Source organism: Brachycentrus maculatus, unplaced genomic scaffold (genome assembly GCF_059751285.1).
Source record: "Brachycentrus maculatus isolate JH-2025_06_01 unplaced genomic scaffold, ASM5975128v1 h1tg000091l, whole genome shotgun sequence".
NCBI classification, from domain to species: Eukaryota; Metazoa; Arthropoda; class Insecta; order Trichoptera; family Brachycentridae; genus Brachycentrus; species Brachycentrus maculatus.
Window position 1 is genome coordinate 1082377 of NW_028280845.1, and position 23761 is coordinate 1106137.

General features: G+C 37.1%; 1 protein-coding gene across 3 annotated transcripts in view; it reads right to left on the minus strand.

Moving 5' to 3' along the window:
* LOC148310564 (E3 ubiquitin-protein ligase HECW1-like) overlaps nt 1-23761 on the minus strand; it is a 220867-nt gene that overhangs the window by 120474 nt on the left and 76632 nt on the right. For 2 of the 3 annotated variants that reach the window (XM_088258163.1, XM_088258165.1), the window contains 7 exons: nt 21016-23298; nt 20170-20320; nt 18191-18377; nt 15667-15852; nt 13316-13462; nt 7600-7689; nt 6536-6702 (listed from right to left, as the gene is read on the minus strand). In XM_088258163.1, coding sequence (XP_088114289.1) covers nt 6536-6702; nt 7600-7689; nt 13316-13462; nt 15667-15852; nt 18191-18377; nt 20170-20320; nt 21016-23298 — 3211 coding nt within the window. The remainder of the gene's footprint in view (nt 1-6535; nt 6703-7599; nt 7690-13315; nt 13463-15666; nt 15853-18190; nt 18378-20169; nt 20321-21015; nt 23299-23761) is intronic. The other variant, XM_088258164.1, reaches the window with a different exon arrangement.

A 23761-nucleotide genomic window follows, 5' to 3' on the forward strand; every position in this document is an offset into this window, starting at 1 on the left:
ACGACTCCCGGGCAGACCACCAAAGAGATGGGTCGATAGCTGGGAATCGACACCGCAGGAGGCTAATCCCTCTTAAAAACAGGCCACAAGGCCAATAATAATAAGAAGAAGAAGAATTTAAAAAAACCACTACATAACGGATATTGTTTCATCGCAAAAACCCGAAGAGAAATATCATGGAATTTCACCAATTTGGGTACATTTCAGAACCGATCTGGTGTAGCCGTTCACATAACGGTATGTGCCGATAGAATGCTAAAATAAATAACAAAAATCCCCATGCAGTTTTTTGGGACGATCCGCAATGCATATCGGAGACGGGCAAAAACATTTGATAACTATCATGACATGCGATAAAAGCACCGACCGGTGTAGGAATGTAATAAGATAAGATCATATTACATACAGGTCCGCCTCTGTAGCGTAATGGTCAGCACGTTCAGCTACCGTACTGGAGGTACCGGGTTCGATTCCAAGGGGGGGAGGGGTTTAAATATATATAAATGTTTTTTTTTTACTTTAATATTTATTCAATATTACCCTGGACCTGGAGCGGAGGGCTGATCACTTGTCGTGTGTTGATGATCAAGATAACACTACGTGCCAGTGATGATGCAGTGCCCTGTGCACCATCAGGTGCGGATAAGGGTTTAAGGAAGATGAAGTATAGATGTTACAACTTGTTATGAAACATCTATCAATGCTTATCACAAAATTCGTTCCTTATTTCACAATTCGACTTTAGCGCACCACTCATTCTGTTCCCAGCATTAACACTCTTTTCTATGTCCTTATCAATCTTTACATCCCTAGAAAACATGCTTTCCAAATATGCGCCATCATCTAACTAACTAACTAACTAACTAACTAACGATCACGCCGCTTCCCCGCAGGGGTAGGCAGAGAGAATCGAACGCCACACCACTCTGTCTTTGCAAACATTCTTCGCCTCTGCCGCCACATTCATGCATCTCCTCATACATACCCGACGATTATTACGACTCCTGACCCGGTCACTTTCAAGTATTTGACATACTTGATTGTGCCAAGTTTTCCTCGGTCTTCCTCTGCTTCTTTTTCCAACTACATTCGCCTCATAAATTTGTTTAACCGTCCTTTCCTCACTCGTACGTTCCACATGTCCAAACCATCTCAACACACCTTTTTAAATTTTATCGATAACTGTCCCATAATTTCCCCCATTTACTACTATTTTACACAAAGATCTACATTAATCTGTTTCAAAAATCATGACATTGGATTTGCCGCACATTCATCAGCAAATCACTTCCCTTGCACACACTATACGCCTTTGTCATCAGTGCCCGCAGGTCTTCTCTACCTATCGGCAGGAAGCACTTATTCCTTGCATCTGCGTATATAACACGATTGTATTTATTTACTGTATTAACACCCATTATTATAAATTATCACCCTTTTACCAGATTTTGCGCATTATTTTTACAAGCTCTGCCGTTAATTGAACACACCTACGTTATAACAACTTAAACCAACTGCCGACCAAATTGCCCGCTAATAGAAATTCGCAGAGATAATTTTGATGTTTTTTGTAAGTTATACAATGAAAAACATTTAAATCAAGGGTTAATTTACATTTGTAAAAACGAAACTAAAAAGACTGAGATATTTGGCATGATCCTTAACCTTACTTCTTTAATTATATCGCTCACTCCTTTCAAGAACGTCATAAATCGAAAATCGTAAATTTTCAGTTGTGCATGTTTTCGGAATGCCCGGAAAATGTACTATATCCCAGCAAAAGCGGCATATTTTTAACTTAATATATACCCGCTACAGGACAGAAAGTGTTGTTTTTGCATTTTGAAGAAAAGGTATTGTTTAATTATTTTTTTAAATAAAGTAAATATTTTACAAATGGAGAAAAAACCTTCAGGTTTTACCTAAAAAGATCTGTTGCACAGTAAAAAGTTCAGTAAGTGGCTTGATATTTATTTTTAATACATTGTATTATATTTTTAAACTTTAAAAACGCTCTCCTGAAAAATCAAGTTTTTTTTATTTATGACGTTCTTGAAAGGAGTGAGCGATATTTGAATCGATGTATCTGTAAATACTAAGGCGTGAATGGATGGATCAGCGTTCGTGAACGACATTCGTTTAAATTTTGGATCTGGATCACTCAATCGTTGCATGTGAACAGATCGTTAAGATCTAGTCGTCCACGAACGACTCACACATTAATGCAATTTTATATTGAACTAAACAATAAAAATCCGTAGAGAACTATTTACTAATGGGTTCTGGCGTAAGCGAATCGGAATTTTAATGTATTTGTTGAGAATCGAGAACCCTGAAGATTTTTTTTATTTGATTTATTTCTTCATTAGGTCCAAATAAAGATTTGTATCAAGGATATAAGATAAAATAAAATAAAAACAAAGAATGAATGACATTAATTTACTGTAAATGTGTCCGTTTATATGGGGGGACTTTTTTTTGCAATTCGCTTTGTTTACATCCGACATGGTTATTTATTCTGTTAACCCTCTTGTATTTGAAAAAAAAAAGTATAAAAAAACATATTATTATTATTATTATTATTATTATCATTATTTTTTTTTAAGTGATCACTTAAACCAGCCTATGACGGTCGTAAGCCCCGTAAATGCCCAGACTTCCATATTCTTCTTCATCTTTGATGAGATGTCAAAAAAATAATATGAAAATAACTCCTGTAATTGGAGATAATCCAGATTTTGTGAACAAGTATTTGGACACACTCAAAATGTTGTAAAAAAACATAATGAAATATTAAAATAGATAATTATTGTTGATACGATAGCAAAACAAAGAGTTCACTCACGCATTCGTGGAAGCCTGGGTGTAACTGACATCAATCGTAAGGTCTCTACCCAAGGCAATTGGAGGTGGTATGGGCACATAGGACGCAGAGAACCTGAACATATTGTAAACTAGGCGATTGCCATGGATCTTCCTCGAAAGACATATAGAGGAAGACCGAAAAATTCGTGGTTGCTGCAGAAAGATAACATGATTCGAAGGCATGGCCTAGGTGACGCTATCTATGATAGAAATACCTAAAACCTGAGGACGAGGAGAGCTGATCCCAGGTCTACAAAGACGATAAGTTTGAATGGAGCCAGGAAAAAAAAGAAGAATTACATAGATACGGAAGCAAAATATTTATTCATTTCTAAGGGATTTCAGAAGGGCCTTTTATGAGGTTTATTTGTATATGAGGGAGCATAATAGGGATTATAACATTTTTATGATAATGTCAATAAATGATAATAAATTACATGTATAGGTATGTAAAATAAAACGTATTTCTCAATTCCAATACGACAAAATAGTGCAATGAATATGACAATCTAACAATTAACAGAAGAAATTATAATAATATTAGAAATAAACAGATTTTATATACGTTAATGGAAGTCTTCAAAACATCCTGGGCACAGTGGTTCTTCGTTACATCGTTTGCAAACGAAAAGAGTTTTCTTTCTACAGCCGATATAGTGGCATTTTGATCATTTTTTTAAACTATTTTTAAAACACTTATCCGCACCCAATGGTGCATAGGGCACTGCGTCATATAAACGCAGTGTTATCTTGATCGTTTACACATGAAGGAAAGGTGATCAGCCTTCCGCTTCAGGTACCAGTCCAGGGTAATATTGAATAAATATTTAAGTGAAGAAATCACTTATATTTATTTTACCCTTCTTGGGAATCGAACGCGGGACCTCCAGAACGGTAGCCGAGCGTGCTGACCATTACACTACGGAGGCGGACACAAGTTAGTTTTTTACTATAAAAAAATAAAAATATTTGTGTTTTTATTATTTACACCAATATTTCAATTTCATACTATTTCTGTTAGCCTAAGCGGCTCATTATTAGAAATAGGTATAAAATTGTGGTATAGTGGGATCGAACCGAGAAACTCTGACTTAAGGGTCGACGACACTAACCATGGGACCACAACCCGACATCAAGCAAGTATTTGTAAAATAAGTACCTTTTTTAAAATAATGTCAACTTTTAACGTAGTTATTTTCAAGACCTCATAAGAGGGCTTAATGCAGGAGAGGGTTAGGTACGTAACGCGCGCAATCAGCTGCCGATTTTTTAGAAGGTCAGCCCAATTTCGACAGTAGCAAAAAACCTTATGGCGTAACGAAATGTGTTCTATCCCCATTACATTTTTTTGAAAAATGATATTATTCAACAATATTGTTATTTGTTCGCACACAAATAGTGGGTTTTGCCAACAAGGGCAACAAGAAGCAGTTGATGAAACGCAACATATGTTTATATATAGCTTCCAAAAATCCATGCGATATGGATTTAGAATATTAGAAAGAATGTGTATACGTCACAGGACAACTATATAGATTGTTAGGGAGAGTTGACCATATTATAGGTTATTTATTGTAATTGCAGACAGTTGGTAGAATTCCATATTGACTTGTTGGGTAATATATCCAAAATTAAACAAGGTTTATTGGATTGAATTCTACATTTTTTACGTATATGTTAAAACGTGACGCTTTTCGTCTTATAAAGACATTATCAAACACTGACAGTGTTTTGAGACAGTGTTTGATAATGTCTGAATAAGACGAAACGCGTCACGTATTAACATATACATAAATAAATGTAGAATTCAATCCAATAAACCTTGTTTAATTTTGGATATATTACCCAACAATTCTATTATAGGTGTTTCAACTTGATATGAAAGAAGATGGAAGTCTGAGCATCGCAGGGCTTACGACCGTCATAGGCTGGTTTAAGTGATCGCTTTACAAACGTGTAACATTCACCAATTGTACCCATGATTGACAATCACCATACTCAAATTCTCACACACTGCTCAAGTTCTAAACACTTACGTATATGATCCAATTTCGAAACATTGTACAGTAATCATTAGAATTTTCACTAGAGACATCTATTGATGAGAAGCTTTTTTAATGAACAGAAACTCTCATATTTGTGAACAAGTATTTGGACACACTCAAAATGTTATTAATAACACCTTAGCATTATTTGCCGAAGTTTCAGATCGAGGCTATCGTTACAGAATATACATCTCATCTTATTAAAAATAAAACAGAAAAAAAAAAAATTATCTGACGTGGGCAAGAATGCAGAAGCGATCGGTATCAGTTTTCGCGGAAAATGACGTTTTATTTTTGTATCACGGGTAGAAAAAGCGCGCCTCATAGCACACAAATTGCCATGGGAAGTGTGCAAACGGGACAGGCATAAAAAAACATAGGAACAATGGCTGCCATAGCGTCCCAAGTGGGTCAACTGCCACCGTCTGGTTCGGCTGTCATTAACTCCGCCAACAACTCCATTAATTGCATATAATTTATTCACACGTAAATCTAAGATACATTAATACGAATCCTTTGCTGATTGCGATTTATTATTTTATTGTTTGGCCGACTGAACAGGAGCGGCCAAACAAAGCAATTTTTTATGTAATGTAATAATATATTACTGTATTGTTTTGCCATTAATTTTATATCATTAGTTAAGCCATATATTAATGTTTTTTTTCATGATTAAAAAACAAAGGAATGCTAAATGATAATTTAAAAAATAAATGCATTAAAAATTTCAAAGACACTTTTTCGGAGGTACTGTGATAAATTATTTCATTAATTGATTCGGCAGTTACTTTGTAGTAAAACCTATGCATGTTTAATTAAAGTTTTACTTAGTAAATACCACTATTTCTTAAAATCCACTGTGACACGTGTTTCGATGCATTCTGCATCATTTTTAATTTGTTGCCGACGGATGTTAGAGGTCCAAATAAATTATAGAAAAAAGGCAAAATAAAGGAATGGGTAAATGATCAAGAGTTAATTTTACGAAAATTGTAAAATGTATATATTTTAAATTTTTCTTTCTTTTTTGTGTGTATATGTATTAGGTTAAAATACAGTCGTCACAGTAGATTAAAAAAATAGTGGTATTTAATAAGTAAAACTTTAATTAAAAACAAATAAATTATTACAAGAAATTATTTATTTTTTCATTTTATTTTATATAACGACATGTAATATGAACGTTAGGGGCTCGCACACTTCGCCTCAAGGTTTTAAGATAAACTAGATAAATAAATATGCATTGTTGTAGAATTCCTTAGGTATCTTAGTCAGAAATTTTCCTTTATAAAATAAAACAAAATTTTTGTTTTTAACCACTTTTATTTTTGGCACTTTTCTCGGAGGTTTTCGACAACGTTCTTATTGTAACCGGCTGGAGAAAAGTGCCAAAAATAAAAGTGGTTAAAAACAAAAGCGGTTAAAAGCGGACTATTAGTTTTATTTTATAAAGTTTTATAAAATGAGACACAAAGTATCTGCAAAAAACATTCAAGGAAGTATTCCTCCTTAAACATGTCATTTATGCAGACTAACCTGTAAAAACAACGATATGTAAATATCCATAGCCACTCTCACTCACAGTATCTTTGGCTCCCATAAAGTAAGCAATTATCAGGTCCTACCTTAGCATGATGGTGAGCTGGACGTCGTGCTGGAAGCGCTCCAGGGCCTGGGGGCCCTCTGCGCGGATGGCCATCACCTTGTCCCGCAGCACCGAGCTCACCGCCACCCCCGAGTGCCTCTCCCGCAGGATGTCCATGATGTTGGGCTGGCGCAGGAAGGCCACCACCTGGAATCGGGGACACACTGAAATGGATGTCCGCACTTACCCCACTCTACCTCATAGCTAACCCTGACTGTGTCCAATTGCCTGACATGCACTAGAGCCTAGTGCATGTCTGACTGCCTGACATGCACTAGGCCATAGTGCAAGTCAAGCCTCGGCTCTTAATGCATGTTTGTTCTGCAACCCCTAGTGCATGTTGGTCCTCGGGTCGACCAAAATCGCATGTGATAAACGTTTTGTGTAGTTTTAACATATATTAGAGTGAGTTTCTGCGGACAAAACTGTATCTAGGGAGTAAGTTTTTTTTGCTATTTTTTTAAACTTTTTATAATTTTATATCATAGTCGATGCCATACGCGACATATTTTTTTAAATAAAAAAAATAATTACACCGGTAAACATGATTTATCAAAACATGGATAATTTTGACATAAGTCATGTTTTAAACATGTTAAAATAAATGTAGATCATGTCATAAATCATGTTTTGTATCGGCCGCACATGTACAGCCATAGTCCTTTGAGGAAAGTTTGGTATCGTCGTACATATACGTCCATAGGCAACGAAGAAGACAATGGTTTGCGCATGTGAGGAGAATGGAGCCATCCAGACTCCCCCGCATTGCATTGCACGGCCACTCCCAAGGCAGACTACCAAAGAGATGGATTGACAGCTAGGAATCGACATCGCTGGAGGCTAATCCCTTAAAAACTGGCCACAAGGCCTACACCAAGAAGAAAAAGAAGATAGGTTAACCATTTAATGCTGGGGTTTTATGACTATGGGCCTGACAAAAAACGCCGTTATCCTATAGAAGTAATCATTAGCTGTATATAAACACTTAACACTCAACATATTCAAAAGTAAATTTCCCAGTTAATAGGTTAATAAATGTGTTACCTTGTCGTTGTAAGCTACCGGGATATCCGGCATGGCTGCAGCCATAGCTCCTAACGAAGAGTGTGGAGGGCGCGGCGGGGGAACAGGAGCCTGGAAGGAAGATCCACATAAGTCTGACGAACACGCAAAATGTTTTACATAAACACACCAAAAAACAACATCTCTCTTGTAGGGAGTATCTTCGAAAACAACACACAAGGACTAATCGGCTGTCCAAACTCGAAACACAGTAAGGGACATTTTTTTGTAGTACGTTTTTTTTTGGCATTTTTGGACTAAGTAGATTCTGCTTAGTCCAAAAATGCAAAAAAACGTACTGCAAAAAAAACGTCCCTTACTGTGTTTTGAGTTTGGACAGCCGTAATGATCGTTGGGTAATATATCCAAAATAAAACACGGTTTTTTGGATTGAATTCTACATTTATTTATGTTATACGTGACGCGTTTCGTTTCTTCTTAGGACATTATCAAACACTGCAAATTGTAGCAAAATGTAGTGTTTGATAATGTCCTAAGAAGACAAAACGCGTCACGTATTAACATATACATAAATAAATGTAGAATTCAATCCAACAAACCGTGTTTTACTTTGGATATATTACCCAACAATTCAATATGGAGTTCTACCAACTGTCTGCAGTTACAATAAATGGACAAATGATTTTGAATCCCCAACATGCGCCTGTGTACCACATCTTAAACGCCTCCAGCTGCCCCCGTTCCTTTTCTATTGACACCAGTTCAAATAATAATAATAAAACTGAGCTAAGTTGATCTGAGCAGATATTGTTATTGGACCAAATATAACTGCCACAACACAGCATTCCTCAGTAATTCCTTTACTGTCCAAGCGGCTAGACTCTGGAATGAACTACCTCTACATGTAAAAAATGCACCTTCTATCTTAACCTTCAAAAAACGCCTGAAACATCATTATCTTACCTTAGAACCCTAACTGTCCATCTCCTCCTCCCCTGACCCCTCCTCTCTTTCTTAAACTTGCTACCGAATTCTACCTATTTATCATTAGAATCCTAGAATACTTTTTTGTCTAATTGTTAATTAATTGTTTTTTAGTTTTTTGATAAAATCTATTACATCAGACAATAATATGTATTAACTTTTAAAAACGTCTGAGACATTACTATCTGTCATTAGAATCCTAACTGTCGATCAAACCTCCTCCCTCTACCTCCTTCCCTAAATTCCTTCTTCCTTTGCCCTCCTTATTATCGTCTTTTGTTAATTTATGTTTCTTTTTAAATGTCAATTTGTAATTTATGTTTTTTTTAATTGTTCAAGTACTATCTGCCCACTGATTGCAAACGGCTATATATGGTATCAAACGTTTTGATCAATATCACTAGTCCGTCTTTGGTCGGTTGGAAGATATTGCTTTTTAGCAATAAGCCCGCCAATGTACTTTTTATTTTCTGTACATGAAGTTTAAATAAATAAATAAATAAATAAATAAACTGCATCTGAACAGAATCTTGATGCTCATGTTTAGTGTGTTTTGTTGGGTTAAATTCAGTTCAATACTCCGATTGAAATCATGTATCGGAGCACGCTCGGTTAACTTGGTCTGCCACGTTGTAAAAATATTTGAACCTCAGAAAGAAAGAAAATGTTGGAAAAATTCAGTTAAGTTTTTGCACTTTTTTTTTTTTTTTTTTTAAACCCTTATCCGCACCCCAATGGTGCATAGGGCACTGTGTCATATTAACGCAGTGTTATCTTGATCGTTTACACATGAAGGAAAGGTGATCAGCCCTCCGCTTCAGGTACCAGTCCATGGTAATATTGAATAAATATTACAGTGAAAAAATCACTTATATTTATTTTACCCCCCTTGGGAATCGAACCCGGGACCTCCAGAACGGTAGCCGAGCGTGCTGACCATTACACTACGGAGGCGGAATTGCACTTAGTAAAAAGAATATCTAGAAAGATATACGCTTCAGCATTTGGAGCATTCTCAGTTGTTATGTGAATGTTCTGTTTATGTGCAGAGTAAAAAACAGATAAATAAAGGGGTAGGGATATACCTAAAGAACGAACCGGTTCTTGAAAATTTAGCGAGTGTTTTTGCCTAAAATTTTCACTCATGAATTACATGAAATTATAGTAACTTTAAACATAAAGAGTAAATCCACTCACAAGTAGGCATAGGCTATGAAACTTATAAAGTTGAAGCCTGAGTAGGGACATGATAAACGGTGTTGCATAAGCCGTAGCTAGATTTCAGAGTCACTTGGACGTTAGGTAATTCAAAAATTCTTGAAAATTTTTAATCCCATCACTGGTTAAATTATGTTATATGTTGTCTAAGTGGATAGTTTAGTATCTAAAAGGTTTGAGAAACAATTATTAACATGTCTGAATAAAAAACGTGGTCAAAACAAAATTAAAAAATACAAATCACACACTATATGAAACCATGCAATGAACTACAAGATGAAAAATACAGAAAAACATGAAACAAAATCAACAAATACTTCGTTCGGTCAAAGGAACATTGAGTATTTTGCAATATAGCTGTGTAAGCTGCTTCCATTATCCATAAAGTCATTAACCTTCCACTCCCGGTGATATATATTTACTACAACTCGACTTTTAAAATAAGAATATCAATATAAAATATAATAGACACGGGCTCAGAATATTTTTTTTTAATTTGTATTCCTCCGTACTATAATTATGTATTACATGAAAGTTATTCATGTAGAACGAATGAGTGAGGTAAAAACGGTAAAACAAATTTATGAGGCGAATGTAAGTGGAAAAAAGAGCAGAGGAAGACCGAGAAAAACATGGCACGATCACGTATGCCAAATACTTGAAAGTGGTCAGGTTAGGAGTCGTAACAATCGGCGGGTATGTATGAGGAGATGCATGAACATGGAAGAGGCGAAGAATGTTTGCAAAGACAGAGTGGTGTGGCGTTCTATTCTCTCTGCCTACCCCTGCGGTGAAGCGGCGAGATGGTTAGTTAGTTAGTTTTTAGTTTTATTCATTTGCAGCGACGGTGATTAAATAATTTGTGAAAAAAACGGGAATAAAATCACCAATACACAAACGTTTCTATGGGGTGCTTTATAAATATACATGCATTTCGCATGTCGTAATGTGTTTACTCCGCCAGTCCAGTAGTGTGCAAGTCGTCTTGCGCGACGGTCGTGTCACACTGCGCCATTTATAACGGCCACTTTTGATGTCGTTTTTTCTCGTTTTCAGGTAATTATTATAGCTAACATTACAAAATTGTTATATTTTAACTTCAACTATGGTCAATAAAAGCAAAATTTAGGAATATTCACATTTTTCCCATTTTTAAACCACATTCTCATATGGTGTTTGGCGCGCGGAAGTTTTTAGCATCGTAAGGGAAGGGTAAAATAGCTAAACTAAGCATAAGTCTGCGGGCTCTAAGGAGTACTTTTTATAAGATGTACTTTATCCTGCCTAAACAGACCTTAAAGATTATTTACTGTTCTTTAGTAGAATCCATATTAAGATATGGAATTAAGTCTTGGGGACATTCGACGAAAACAAATTTAAAAATGGTTCAAAATCTGCAATGTTCCATAATCAACATAATTGTGCCCAGTCATATATATATAATCAAAGGGACAATCCAATCTTGATATATAAACATTTAAAATTACTGCCGGTACGTGGAATATTGTGGATGAGTATCATCGTTGAACAACAAACTATGTAGACAAAAATATTGAAATCCTTTAGTACACAACCATGATACACGATTTACATACAACGAAGGTTTGATAGTCCCAAGAATTAACAATAAATATGGGAGTCGAACACTGCAATATATCGTTCCGAACATTTTTAATTTGTTGCCGACGGATGTTAGAGGTCAAAATAAAATATGGAAAAAAAGCCAAATTGAGGAATGGGTAAATGATCAAGAATAAATTCTAGTTTCAAAAGCTACAGATGCTTCTATCTACGGCTTTCAATATTAACTCTAATTTTCTTCTTCTTCTTCTTATTCCTCATTACTGAGGGTTGTGACCCTTGTGGATGCTCTCTGAATGTCAATTTAATGATAAGGAGATTGTTATATTACCACACCACAAAATAAACAATGCTTTTAAAATACAATATATTTTAATAAAGTATAACATTTTGAGTGTGTCCAAATATTTGTTCACAAATCTGGATTATCTCCGCTTAGGAGTTATTTTTAACATCTCAACATAGATGAAGAAGAATATGGAAGTCTGGGCATTACAGGGCTTACGACCGTCATAGGCTTGGTTGAGTGATCACTTTACACACGTGTAACATTCACGATATCTACCCATGATGGACAACCACACTATTCAAATTTTGGAGCTTTCCTATTCCAACATAGGTGGCAACGAGTTTGATCAATATATCTAGAAGTTGCACAGATTGAGTAGTGTGGTTGTCAATCATGGGTAGAATTGGTGAAAGTTACATGTATGTAAAGTGGTCACCTAACCAAACCTATGACGGTCGTAAGCCCTGTAAATAGCCAGGCTTCCATATTCTTCTTCATCTATGTTGAGATGTCAAAAATGTTATAGTATTGCAAGTATTGTAAAATGTGCCCTTGGCACGAGAAAACCCGATGAGGGCACGGTATTTAGTAATCTGTAATTACGTGTATGATGAAAAATACATAGATAAATACAGCAAGGCACAGATGTGAGAGGAATTTTCACACAATTTCACACATTATCAACAAAATAGATTAACACAAAAGCATTTTCAATAAAATACCTGGTTTATATAGTAAGTATTAAAATCAAACACTGATTTTTAGAGTCAACTAAATTGTATTTTATTATTAAAAACACATAAATGAATTTGTGACAATATATTCGTATGTTTGATGTTAGTTTGAAAATGACATAACAAGGCGAAACAATTGTCACAAATTCAATTTTTATGTGTTTTTAATAATAAATTACACTTTAGTAGACTCTAAAAATCAATGTTTGATTTTAATATTTAATATGTAGAGGTCCTCACCAAAATGTTATATTTCCATAATAACTGATCTATAAAGCTAATGAAGTAATCAGGAATTCTAGCTTGTAAAATTGTTAGGTTTTGGTACGATTTAATGATTCCATATCGGTTTAACATAGGATTGGTCACATTTTGTCGCAACTTTAATTGAAATTTCGATAGAATACAGTAAATAGAACAGATTTGCGTTGAAAGGATTTTTTGTGCAATATTGGAAATGTAACTTTTTGATAAGGACCTCCACATATCATCGCTCACTCCTTTCAAGAACGTCATAAATCAAAAATTGACAATTTTCAGTTGTGCATGTTTTCGGAATGCCCAGAAAATGTACTATATCCCAGCAAAAGTGGCATATTTCTAACTTAATATTTACCCGCTACAGGGCAGAAAGTGTTGTTTTTGCATTTTGAAGAAAAGGTATTGTTCAATTATTTTTTTAAATATAATAAATATTTTGTAAATGGAGAAAAAACCTTCAGGTTTTACCTAAAAAGATCTGTTGCACAGTAAACACTTCAATAAGTGGCTTGATATTTATTTTTAATACATTGTGTTATATTTTTGAACTTTAAAAACATTCTCCCGAAAAATCAAGTTTTTTGATTTACGACATTCTTGAAAGGAGTGAGCGATATATAGATTAAAATGGAGTTGTACAAATTAAACGCCAAATCTATGAATAAAAGACCTGGTCGCTATTGTCGGATCTACCGGGCTGGTGGCTCCGCCTGCGCAGCGTGGGCACCGGGGAGGCGAAGGGGGAGGGGACGGGGGGCGCCGGCAGGCGGGGGTCCATGAAGGACGTCTGCTTCTGGTTGTGGTCGATGAAGAATTGCTGCGAGGGAAGAACACCACACACCCGTATTGTAGTAAGCCAACCGTCACCGAAGCAACAAGACATGGAGAGAAGAAAGATAGTGTGGAAAACGTGGGTTAAAGAGTTTTAGGACTGAAGATGTTTCTTGGAAGTTCTGACCAAAAATATATAGACAAAAATATTGCTTTTTGTGAAAAGTATTTAAAATGAATTAATTCTTTTAATTGATCCAGCAGTCAGTTTATGGTATTGACGTTGATCCATTTTTTATTTAACCGTCAGTGCTGAGAATCGATATATGTATTGACCATAGGTATACTTTGCCAACGTCCGCCTCCGTAGTGTGATGGTCAGCACGCTCGGCTACCGTACTGGAGGTCCCGGGTTCGATTCCCAGGGGGGGTCAAATAAATAAATAAATAAGTAAATTTTTTCACTCTTATATTTATTCAATACATATTACCTTGGACTAGTACCAGAAGCGAAGGGGTGATCACCTTTCCTTCATGTGTTAACGATCAAGATAACACTGCGTTTATATGATGCAGTGCCCTATGCACCATTGGGGTGTGGATAAGGGTTTGTATGATGAATAGGTATACTTTGCCAAAAGAGCGGCCGTCGATATACTAACCAGTGTATTTTATATATATGTAATAATAATACAGTGTATGTAATACATAATACCAGTGTATTTTGGCGGTCTTATCATATTTTGAGGTTTTATCACAGCGTGTGAGTTTATGTTCTAATTTGTCAATAAAATTCACAAATAGACTAATTTAACTAATTTTTAGAGAAAAATAAGAATATATTTTGTATGAAAACCTATTGTTTTTGAGCTTACAGTGATCACTAAATTTGAAATGGATCATTCTTGCAAAAAAGTCTTCAGTAACTTTAGCATAAGAAAAATCTCTGCACTAAAACAGTTCAATTTCACATGATAAGTACCACTATTTCTTAAAAGCTATTGTGTTTAAACGTGTTTCAGTGCATTCCGCATCATTTTTAAACACAACTATTAAATTCAAACTTAGATTCATGTACGGTGTTTTACGAAATAGTGATATGTGAAAATTAAATTTAAAAAATAATGAATTTTGAACCGTTGTATTTTTTAAAACCTTTTTTTTCTTTTACTATCGGAATTAGTATACGCAGAAAAAGTCAGAGGAATTAGATTCTCTCCGAATAAATAATATCACTGACCTAACTGCTGATATGACTTAAAAGTGCTACATATTACTACCTATATCATAAGACTGGAAACTTACACTGCCGAAACAAATTTTATTTATATATTTTTGGTCACAGCGTACATCACATCATTATGATCTGAGCCCTATAAAAGTTTAAATTAGATATGCACCAACTAAGGGCTATTTTTTCCACTATTTTTTAAAGCAATTTGCTCTATGAGACACTGGATTATTCACCCTACAGATGATATATCGATACATATTATAGATATCTCAACTTGCAAGAATACATCTATCGTTTTTGTGCAAAAGAAGTCTAAGCCTCCCAGGGCACACCCGGCATTTGGCTGGCTCAAGTGATCACTTTATAGACTTAAGAATGTAACATTTACAATTTTTTGCCCATTACTGAACATCCATATTGCATGAATTTTTTGTAGTTTGTGTACATGCAAAGATCTTAGAATCTTTTCAAATATGAGTAGTTATTTTAAAATTTGCGAGGATAGCATATAGTGGCGCCATCAGTTGAGAAAGTAATTTTCAAAAATACCACGAATCAAATTATCAAAATTTGTTATTTTTATTAAATTTTATAAATAAAAGAGTATATTTTTTGTGGTTGTCAAAAAAATGTATTTTTATGGCTTTTTTTTTTCAGATTTCACTGCTATGCCAATCAATTGGCAACAGTGTAGTTGCCTAGCACTTTAATATCGGCATTGCCAGAAAACGACCCGATAATCAAGTAAGGTGACTTTGCCCCAAAGTTGGTGGAACTCTCATAAAACAGCATAATAAATAGTTTCTCAAAAAAAGGGTTAAAAATTGTGCTTTTCAAGCATTGCTTTTCCATCCACGGTTAATAACATTAATTAACAAGGTTTAGTGAAGAAAATATTAAAAATTAATTGTTAAAATAATGTTACAAACACTGAAAGTTTGTTAATATAAAGAGTGAAGTTGAGAAAAATTAAAGGGGATCTGAGGATCGAAAGGGGGTATTAAATAATGAAGTACCTTTCCGTTCCGATCAAATTTAGTTTCCCAGTTGTCAGGTAGGTCCTTGCTGTTGTCGGCAAACACGTTGACAAGTGTCACCAGATCTCTGTTGTGTTGGTAGCGGTCAAACGAAGAGGCGTCCCGTCTTATCTTGGATATCATGTGCTTCAATGTGCTGTTACGATTGTACAGAGAGAGTGCCTCCTAAAAAATTATAAAATTAATTATGAATATTTTTTGTATAATTTCCATTTATTTATTAAATAATATATACACAACGATTAAAGAAAACACTTGTTTTTTACCACTTGAATTTTATTATTGACTACATGTTTCAGAAGTTAAACTTCCATCATTCAGGTCTGTATAATAACTACAGACCTGAATGATGTAAGTTTAACTTCTGAATCATGCAGTCAATAATAAAACTCAAGTGGTAAAAAACAAGTGTTTTCTTTAATCATTGTAACATGTCTTATCACAAAGTTAATGATGAAACATTAAATAAAATAATATATACACATGCGTACGACATATACATACATTTATAAATTCCCACACATACATTTTTTTGTGGATAGCGAAAAAGCCACCTTATGGGCGATTGTCCACTACCCGGAATTTGACCGTCCGGCAGTCCGGTTTTGAAAAATGAGAGCGACTATGACAGTTAAGCGTGATCGAATTTATGCGCAACGTGTTCATGCACCGATCAAGAGCACTGATCCGAAAAAATATGGATAAAAGCACATGCCAATCCAAGCCAATCGTCGTTTTGAAACGCTAACTGACGTGCCGGACGGTAACATTCCGTGTAATTCCGTGTAGTGGACAAACGCCCTACGTGAATTGTAGGTGGGTTTGTCATAACATTATTTTTTATCTATTTAAACATAATATACACATAAAAAAAAAAGAAAAATAAATACTATGTACTAAAATTTTTACAATAAAAATTAACTCTTGATCATTTACTCATCCCATTATTTTGATTTTCGTCCATATTTTTGTTTGCCTTCTTACCTCCTTGGCAAAAAAATCAAATACAGAAGGAGAAAAAATTAAATATGAACGTCAACAATAAATATATTCCATATTTATTGTTCACTTAACATGGAATCGATTGGATTGTATCAATGTATCAACCAGATTAAAAAATAAAAAAAAAACAATTATCACAGACTCAAACCCTCAAGGACACTATCAACAAAATTCAGCTTTGACACTTTGACCAACAGATGGCGCTGAGGAGACAAGTAAAACTGTTGTCCATTCTTAACATAGATGAAGAAGAATATGGAAGTCTGGGTATTTTCAGGTCTATAACAAGCTGGTGTAAGTGATCACTTTAAACGCTTGTAACACTGGCCATTCTTGCCAACAGCCCTCCTCAAATTTTGGTCACTCTCAAAGTTACATGTCATTATATTTATGTTTCGATTGACACCTTCCTTCACCCGTACTTTTTAGCACCATCTGTGGTTGAACTTAGTAAGTTTTTAGGACGGGCAAAATTAAATTAAAGACAAATATAAAAAGAAGACTTGCGCATTGTGATTTGATAATTATATACACATAGTTAAGACCTTAACAAGAAGTTCGGTAAAATAATAATAATAAATTTAAATAATTTATGTAGCGCCATTTTCATTATGTTTTTAATTTTTCATTCGAACCCTTATCCGCACCCCAATGGTGCATAGGGCACTGCATCACATAAACGCAGTGTTATCTTGATAATACAAGAAGGAAAGGTGATCAGCCCTCCGCTTCAGGCACCAGTCCAGGGAATATTGAATAAATATTAGAGTGAAAAAATCACTTATATTTATAAGACCCCCCCTCTGGGAATCGAACCCGGGACCTCCAGAACGGTGGCCGAGCATGCTGACCATTACACTACGGAGGCGGACATAAAATAAAATATATTAGTATACAATGTTCATATAAAAACAGTAATAATTAATAATTAAACATTGGATAGTTCCTTCTTTTCTGCTGTTGAAATACCCTTCCCGCTGTTAGGCATCAATCGACCGAACGAGAAGAAATACCCGAAGTGTGTTAAATAGATAAAAAGAATGAAAAAGTATCTTAAAAAAAAAGAATATGACTGGACCAGGATAAGAGGGGGTATAGGAGTACCGCAAAGCCTTAGTCAGAGCGATCGCCGAGATTGGGAGGACCTGATAGGGCACAAGCAGAAGAAGGAGTAATGTCTTATTTATTGTGACTGCAGACAGTTGGTAGAATTCCATATTGAATTGTTGGGTAATATGTCCAAAATAAAACACGGTTTTTTGGATTAAATTCTACATTTATTTATGTGACGCGTTTCGTCTTCTTAGGACATTATCAAACACTAAACAAACAGAGTGTTTGATAATGTCCTAAGAAGACGAAACGCATATACATAAATAAATGTAGAATTCAATAAAAAAAAAACCTGTATTATTTTGGATATATATATTACCCAACAAGAGTAATGTCTTAGTTGAGTGATCTCTCTTCTTCTCTCTCTCTTGGATATTGAAGCACCGACCTGGTCCATGTGAAGAATGGAGTAGAAGTCCGGGCGGCACAGCATGGTGACGGCGGGGTGGGGCAGGCGGTTCTCGTGCGCGGCGGGGGGCGGCGGGGGCGGGGGCGGCGGGGGCGGCTGCGAAGTGGTCGGCTCATCGCTGCACTCAAACTGGCGGGAGGTGATGGTGCGACGGATGCTCTGGTACCTGGAACAGGAGACACACATGCGATGCAACAATCTATCGGCTGAATTTTTGAGCATTATAATTTTATCCTAATACCATGAATGAATACATATGTAAATCTGATTTGAATTTTTTTTAAATAGCCTATGATATGACCGAGTGTATTGTCTGCCTCCGTGGAGTAATGGTCAGCGTGTTTAGCTACCGTGCTGAAGGTCCCGGGTTCGATTCCCAGGGGGGGGTGAAAATAAATATTAGTGATTTAACACTCTAAACTAAAACTAACTAACTAACTAACCATCACGCCGCTTCTCCGCAGGGGTAGGCAGAGAGAATAGAGCGCCACACCACTCTGTCCTTGCAAACATTCTTCGCCTCTTCCACGTTCATGCATCTCCTCATACATACCCGCCGATTGTTACGACTCCTAACCTGACCACTTTCAAGTATTTGGCATACCTGATCGTGCCATGTTTTTTTCGGTCTTCCTCTGCTTCTTTTCCCACTAACATTCGCCTCATAAATTTGTTTTACCGTTCTTTCTTCACTCATTCGTTCTACATGTCCAAACCATCTCAACACACCTTTCTTAATTTTATCGATAATGCTTATCTCAGCTTTGCATTCCTTCCTTATTTTACTATTCGCACATCTATCATACATCGTTTTGTCGCACATTATTTTGAGAGATCGCATTTCGAATTTATACACTCTAATAACACTCGAATAACACTCTAATATTTATTTAATATTACCCTGGACTGGTTCCTGAAGCGCAAGAGTAATCACCTTGCCTTCATGTAAGTAATGATCAAGGTAACACTGCGTCAATTTGATGCAGTGCCCTATGCACCATAGGGTGCGGATAGGGGTTATATATGATATGACCAGTTATTTTTATTCACAACATTTAGTGTGTCCAAATACTTGTTGAAAGATCTGGGTTCTCTCCGCTTAGGAGTTATTTTCACATTTTGGCATCTCAACATAGATGAAGAAGAATATGAAAATGAATAAGTATTAGCACACACTCAAAATGTTGTGAGTTAATTTTTCTCTGTTTTATTACCAATGGATATAATATTCTATCAAGAGTATGCGTCAACTTTTACAAATTTTTATTCTACTTCTTCTTTTTGTAGATCCTAGGGATCTGTTTGTGCCTCCGCATGTCGCTCTTGGGATCTTGACTCCCAGCTGTCTTTCCATCTTTTCGGAGGTCTGCCTGGGGGTCTGCGCCCTTCAGGGTTACCTTGAAGGGCGATACGTGGAAGTCTGTCTTCTGACATTCTGTTTATATGTTCCTTCCAGTATCGCCTTCGTTGTCGTCTCCACCTCATGATATCCTTCGTCTTACACATGCTCCGGATGTCGGTATTTCTTACTCAGTCTCGCAATGTGTTTCAGGTTATGGATCGGAGAGTCTTCATCTCGGAAGTTCGAAGTCGAGATTTTGTTCTGCAAGTATCTGCTTTTGCCTCAATCCCATAAGTGGCTATTGGTAGAACACATGTTTTGTATATTTTCATTTTACTTTCTATTCTCAAATTTTTTATTGATTATTTTAATCAATATTTATTAGTTACAGTGGACTGCAGACGGGGAAAATACACCCTTTATTGCCTTGAATTAGTAAAAGTTGACTTATTGCCTAAGCTAACCGAGAGTTACAATCTGAGTTACAATCTTTATGACGATTGGTTTGCTTCTTACAGGGTCAGTCTCCATCCAGCCCTATCCTCTGCTCGTCTCTTCAACTCGGCGTATCCGCTACAACGCCATTAAAGAAAGAAATAAATATTAAATAATTTACCGCCGGTCAAGCTGTCTCCTTTGCAGCTCGTTGCTGGACTGCCGCGGCCGGAGGACACTCACAGAAGGAGACGGCCGGGACCACGTAGTTGTCCTATTGACATGGTCGATGTAGAAGAGCCGCCCGTGGCTGTCCAAGCGGGCTTCCCACGCTGGAACATGAGCACAAGGAAGAATCAGGAAGAGTCCACACAGAAGAAAGAAAAAATAAAATGTGCGTAAAGTGATCACTTAACCATCCTATGGCAGGTCATAAGCCCTGAAAATACTTAGACTTTCGTAGACTTCTTCATCAATGTTGAGAAACCAAGATTTTTGTACAGGGATTTGGACACTTTTCACACAAAAATGTTGTGAAAAACCAAAACATCATCTGAAAATTTAACTATCCACATTGAGTTCCATATGGGCTTTTAATTTTTTTTATTTGAAATCTCAAAAAAGATTAAGAAGAATATAGAAGTCTGGGTAATTACAGGGCTTTTGGTTGAAGTGATCACTTTATTTATACACGTGTAACATTCACCAGTTCTACTCATGATTTACAACCACACTACTCAAATCTCAGATGTTATATTTATATATTGTATATTAAAAGCATTCCTAACTTTGTGGTATGGTAATATAACACTCTCCTTATCATTCATTGTTCATTTTGTGTAATACCAATTTAATAAACACTGAATTGTGACTACCGGTTTCGGAATAATCATCGGGTCATTAAAATAAAATTATTACAGTCTGACATTTGTACAAAAATAAAATTTTGAAAGAGAGAAAGAAGACAAATGAGTCACAATGTGATACCTTGCCGGGTAAACTAGTAGATGTTATTGTGTATACTCACACGGAGGCAACGGCTCGTCACAATCCGTATAACTCCGTCCCTGGGAAGTGGCTCCGGCATCGGAAGTGAGAGGGATGTGTCGGTTTATTCTCTCCGGGATGGAGGGTAGCCGAGTGCTGGCGAGGTGTCTTAAAGGTAACGGTAAATTATTACTAGAGGACTCGTTGGACTCGCTTCTGCTTAAATTATTCGATCTAGATTCTCTCACTCTCATGTCCACACTCACGGAGGACAGTTCGTTGGACCTGACGTCGGGAGCTCTCCTGTCCAGCATGAAGTCTCCTAACGATCTGTAGTCCATATTGGGCGACCTGATCTCCGAGGTTCTGAGCTCCGTCATGCAGTCGGGTATTCTCAAATCCGTGACCGGCCTCAGTTCGTTGAACGTGGTGTCCAGCGGTCTGATGTCCGCGTGCTTTATCTCCGGAGAAGCTACAAACTCCGGCTGGTTGGCTTTCAAGCCGGGCGGCCGCATTATATCCGGCGGGGGGATCGGTCTGTTCCGGCGAGCGTGGTGGGTGGGCGTCGGGGGGCACTGCAGGGTGTGACCGGCCACTCTGGCCAGGGCCTTCGGATGGGGCCTCATCAGCGGACTCCCTTCCCCTTTGTGGCTGGCGTCCATCAGATTACTCCTGCTGAGCAAGCTGTGTTTGGGCGTGCCCTCGCCGGACACTCCGGGTTTAGGGACGCCGTTGGAACACGTTCTAGGCAACGAAGAATTGACACTATAGGAAAGCCCGTTACTTACTGCGTCCGCATAATTCATGGGGGAATAAGAAGAGCTGTGCGGTTGATCGAGCGGAGACTCGAAATGGCTCCCGTTGACCATTAGATTTTCTACACCGGCGCCGGAGGAAGTGGAGGGACCGTCTTTGACTAAGTCTCCTAAGCAAATAGAATCGTTTGCGAGATTTCCAGTGGTGTTAGAGGTTTTGCAAGACGTGTTAGAAGTCTGTCTGGACAGAGGTTTATGACTTTTGATAGCGGATATCTGTTTGATTTCTACCTGGTTTTTGTTTTCGTCTTCGAATTCCGAATGATGACAAATACTTTCCAAAAAGTTTGTTTGGGCCCTTTCTTGAGATTGTACGTGATTGGGAGTGACATTTTTGGCCTCGTCCGAGTTACTCGAATTGTCGATCTCGCGTTTCAGAGTGTCAGTCCTCGACGAATCGGGAGCGTTATCCGCAAAAACGGTAGTTATATAATTGTCCGTTCCTATATCTCTGGTGATAGATTTCGACTTGGGAGAATTTACATCTAACGGCGTGTCCAAAGAACGTTTATTAGAAAATAGTTTGTGGGAAAGATGGGTGGAAGAAGATTCACCTAAACTTCCTTCCGTTTCGGGAGTGGCTAGCGGAGCGGCCGGTTCCGTGGCGCGGGAGAAGGGGTCCATGCTGGAGGAGTGAGGCAGAGCGTTACAACTGTTTTCCATAAAAAATTCTCCGGGTATAAAGTCGGCGATAGCGGATGCGTTATTACTGACATTGTTCTGATTTTGGTTAGTAAAAAAGTGTTCGTCGATATCTATCAGTTCGAAGTTGAAGGAATCCTCCGGGTTGCTCATCTTCTTTGGTTTCTGGTGCCGGAAGACCTGCGGAGGGGAGATGGCGTGCGAGCGCTCCAGCGGCCGGTGCACTACCCGCGGAGGCAGGGGAGGAGCGGAATCTTCCATATTTGCTAAATTAACTATATTTTCATTATCGTAAACAAATTTCATTATCTTACAAGGGTTCTTCGGGGACCATATTTTGTAATACACGGAGCCCGGGGAGATGAGTCCCCCGTTCATTTTGACTTTTTTCTTGGCCCCGTTCAAGATCTGCCCGTCTATGTTAGAGAGAGGCAGACACTTCTTCTTCACGCCCGAAGAACCGGATTCTTGACCTATAGATACTATATTTGGTGACGCGTTGGCTTGTTCGTTTATCACAGATTTTGGACATTCGTTACCGACACTGTCCTGCGGTTCGGATTCACTTAGAGTATTCTCCGAAGTGACGCCTTTACAACGGTCACTTTCCCTAATAATTTCACTAATTGAGCATTTGTCAACATTTCTACTGAGATCATTGATGTCGATGCAGTCCTCGAAGCACAGGTTGTCCATAGATTCCGTGGAGCTGCGATCGTTGGACCTCTTGAGGGGCGAGGAGTCGAGCCTGGCGAGCCCCGCCCGCGGCTGGCGCAGCAAGTCACCGAGACTCAGCTTGGCGGACTGAAGGAGGCATTTGATGGGATGGCCGCTATAGTACCGGAAACAGAGCTGCTTCTCGCATTCTGAAAGGAGACATATCAACATTAACATGGTGCATTCGGTGCATCTAACATTTGGCTGATAATGACTCAAATGACCTAAAAATATCTTTGTAAAACCCTTACAGTCTTGACACAATATTTTGTGTCAGTGTGTATGAAAAAAAAAATACAAATAATAAAAAATGAAATGTTCATGTATGAATGTATAATTTGCGAGTGTAAACTCAGCTTTAGTGTCCTAGACGACTCATATTTATACTTGCTTGTCTTAAAGCGAGTATAAACTATAGTATGTAACGTGAATGCTACACACAAAGAAAACAGTGTAGTATTTACAAAAATAAATTTTATATTTTCAGTATAGTTTTAGCATATAATATTGTAATTTTTCGCAATTTATCGAATGCAGTGAACGTTTTACCAATGGTAATGAGATGTTGAAATCAAAAATTTATTAAAAAAATTTTGACGGACAAGATATTTT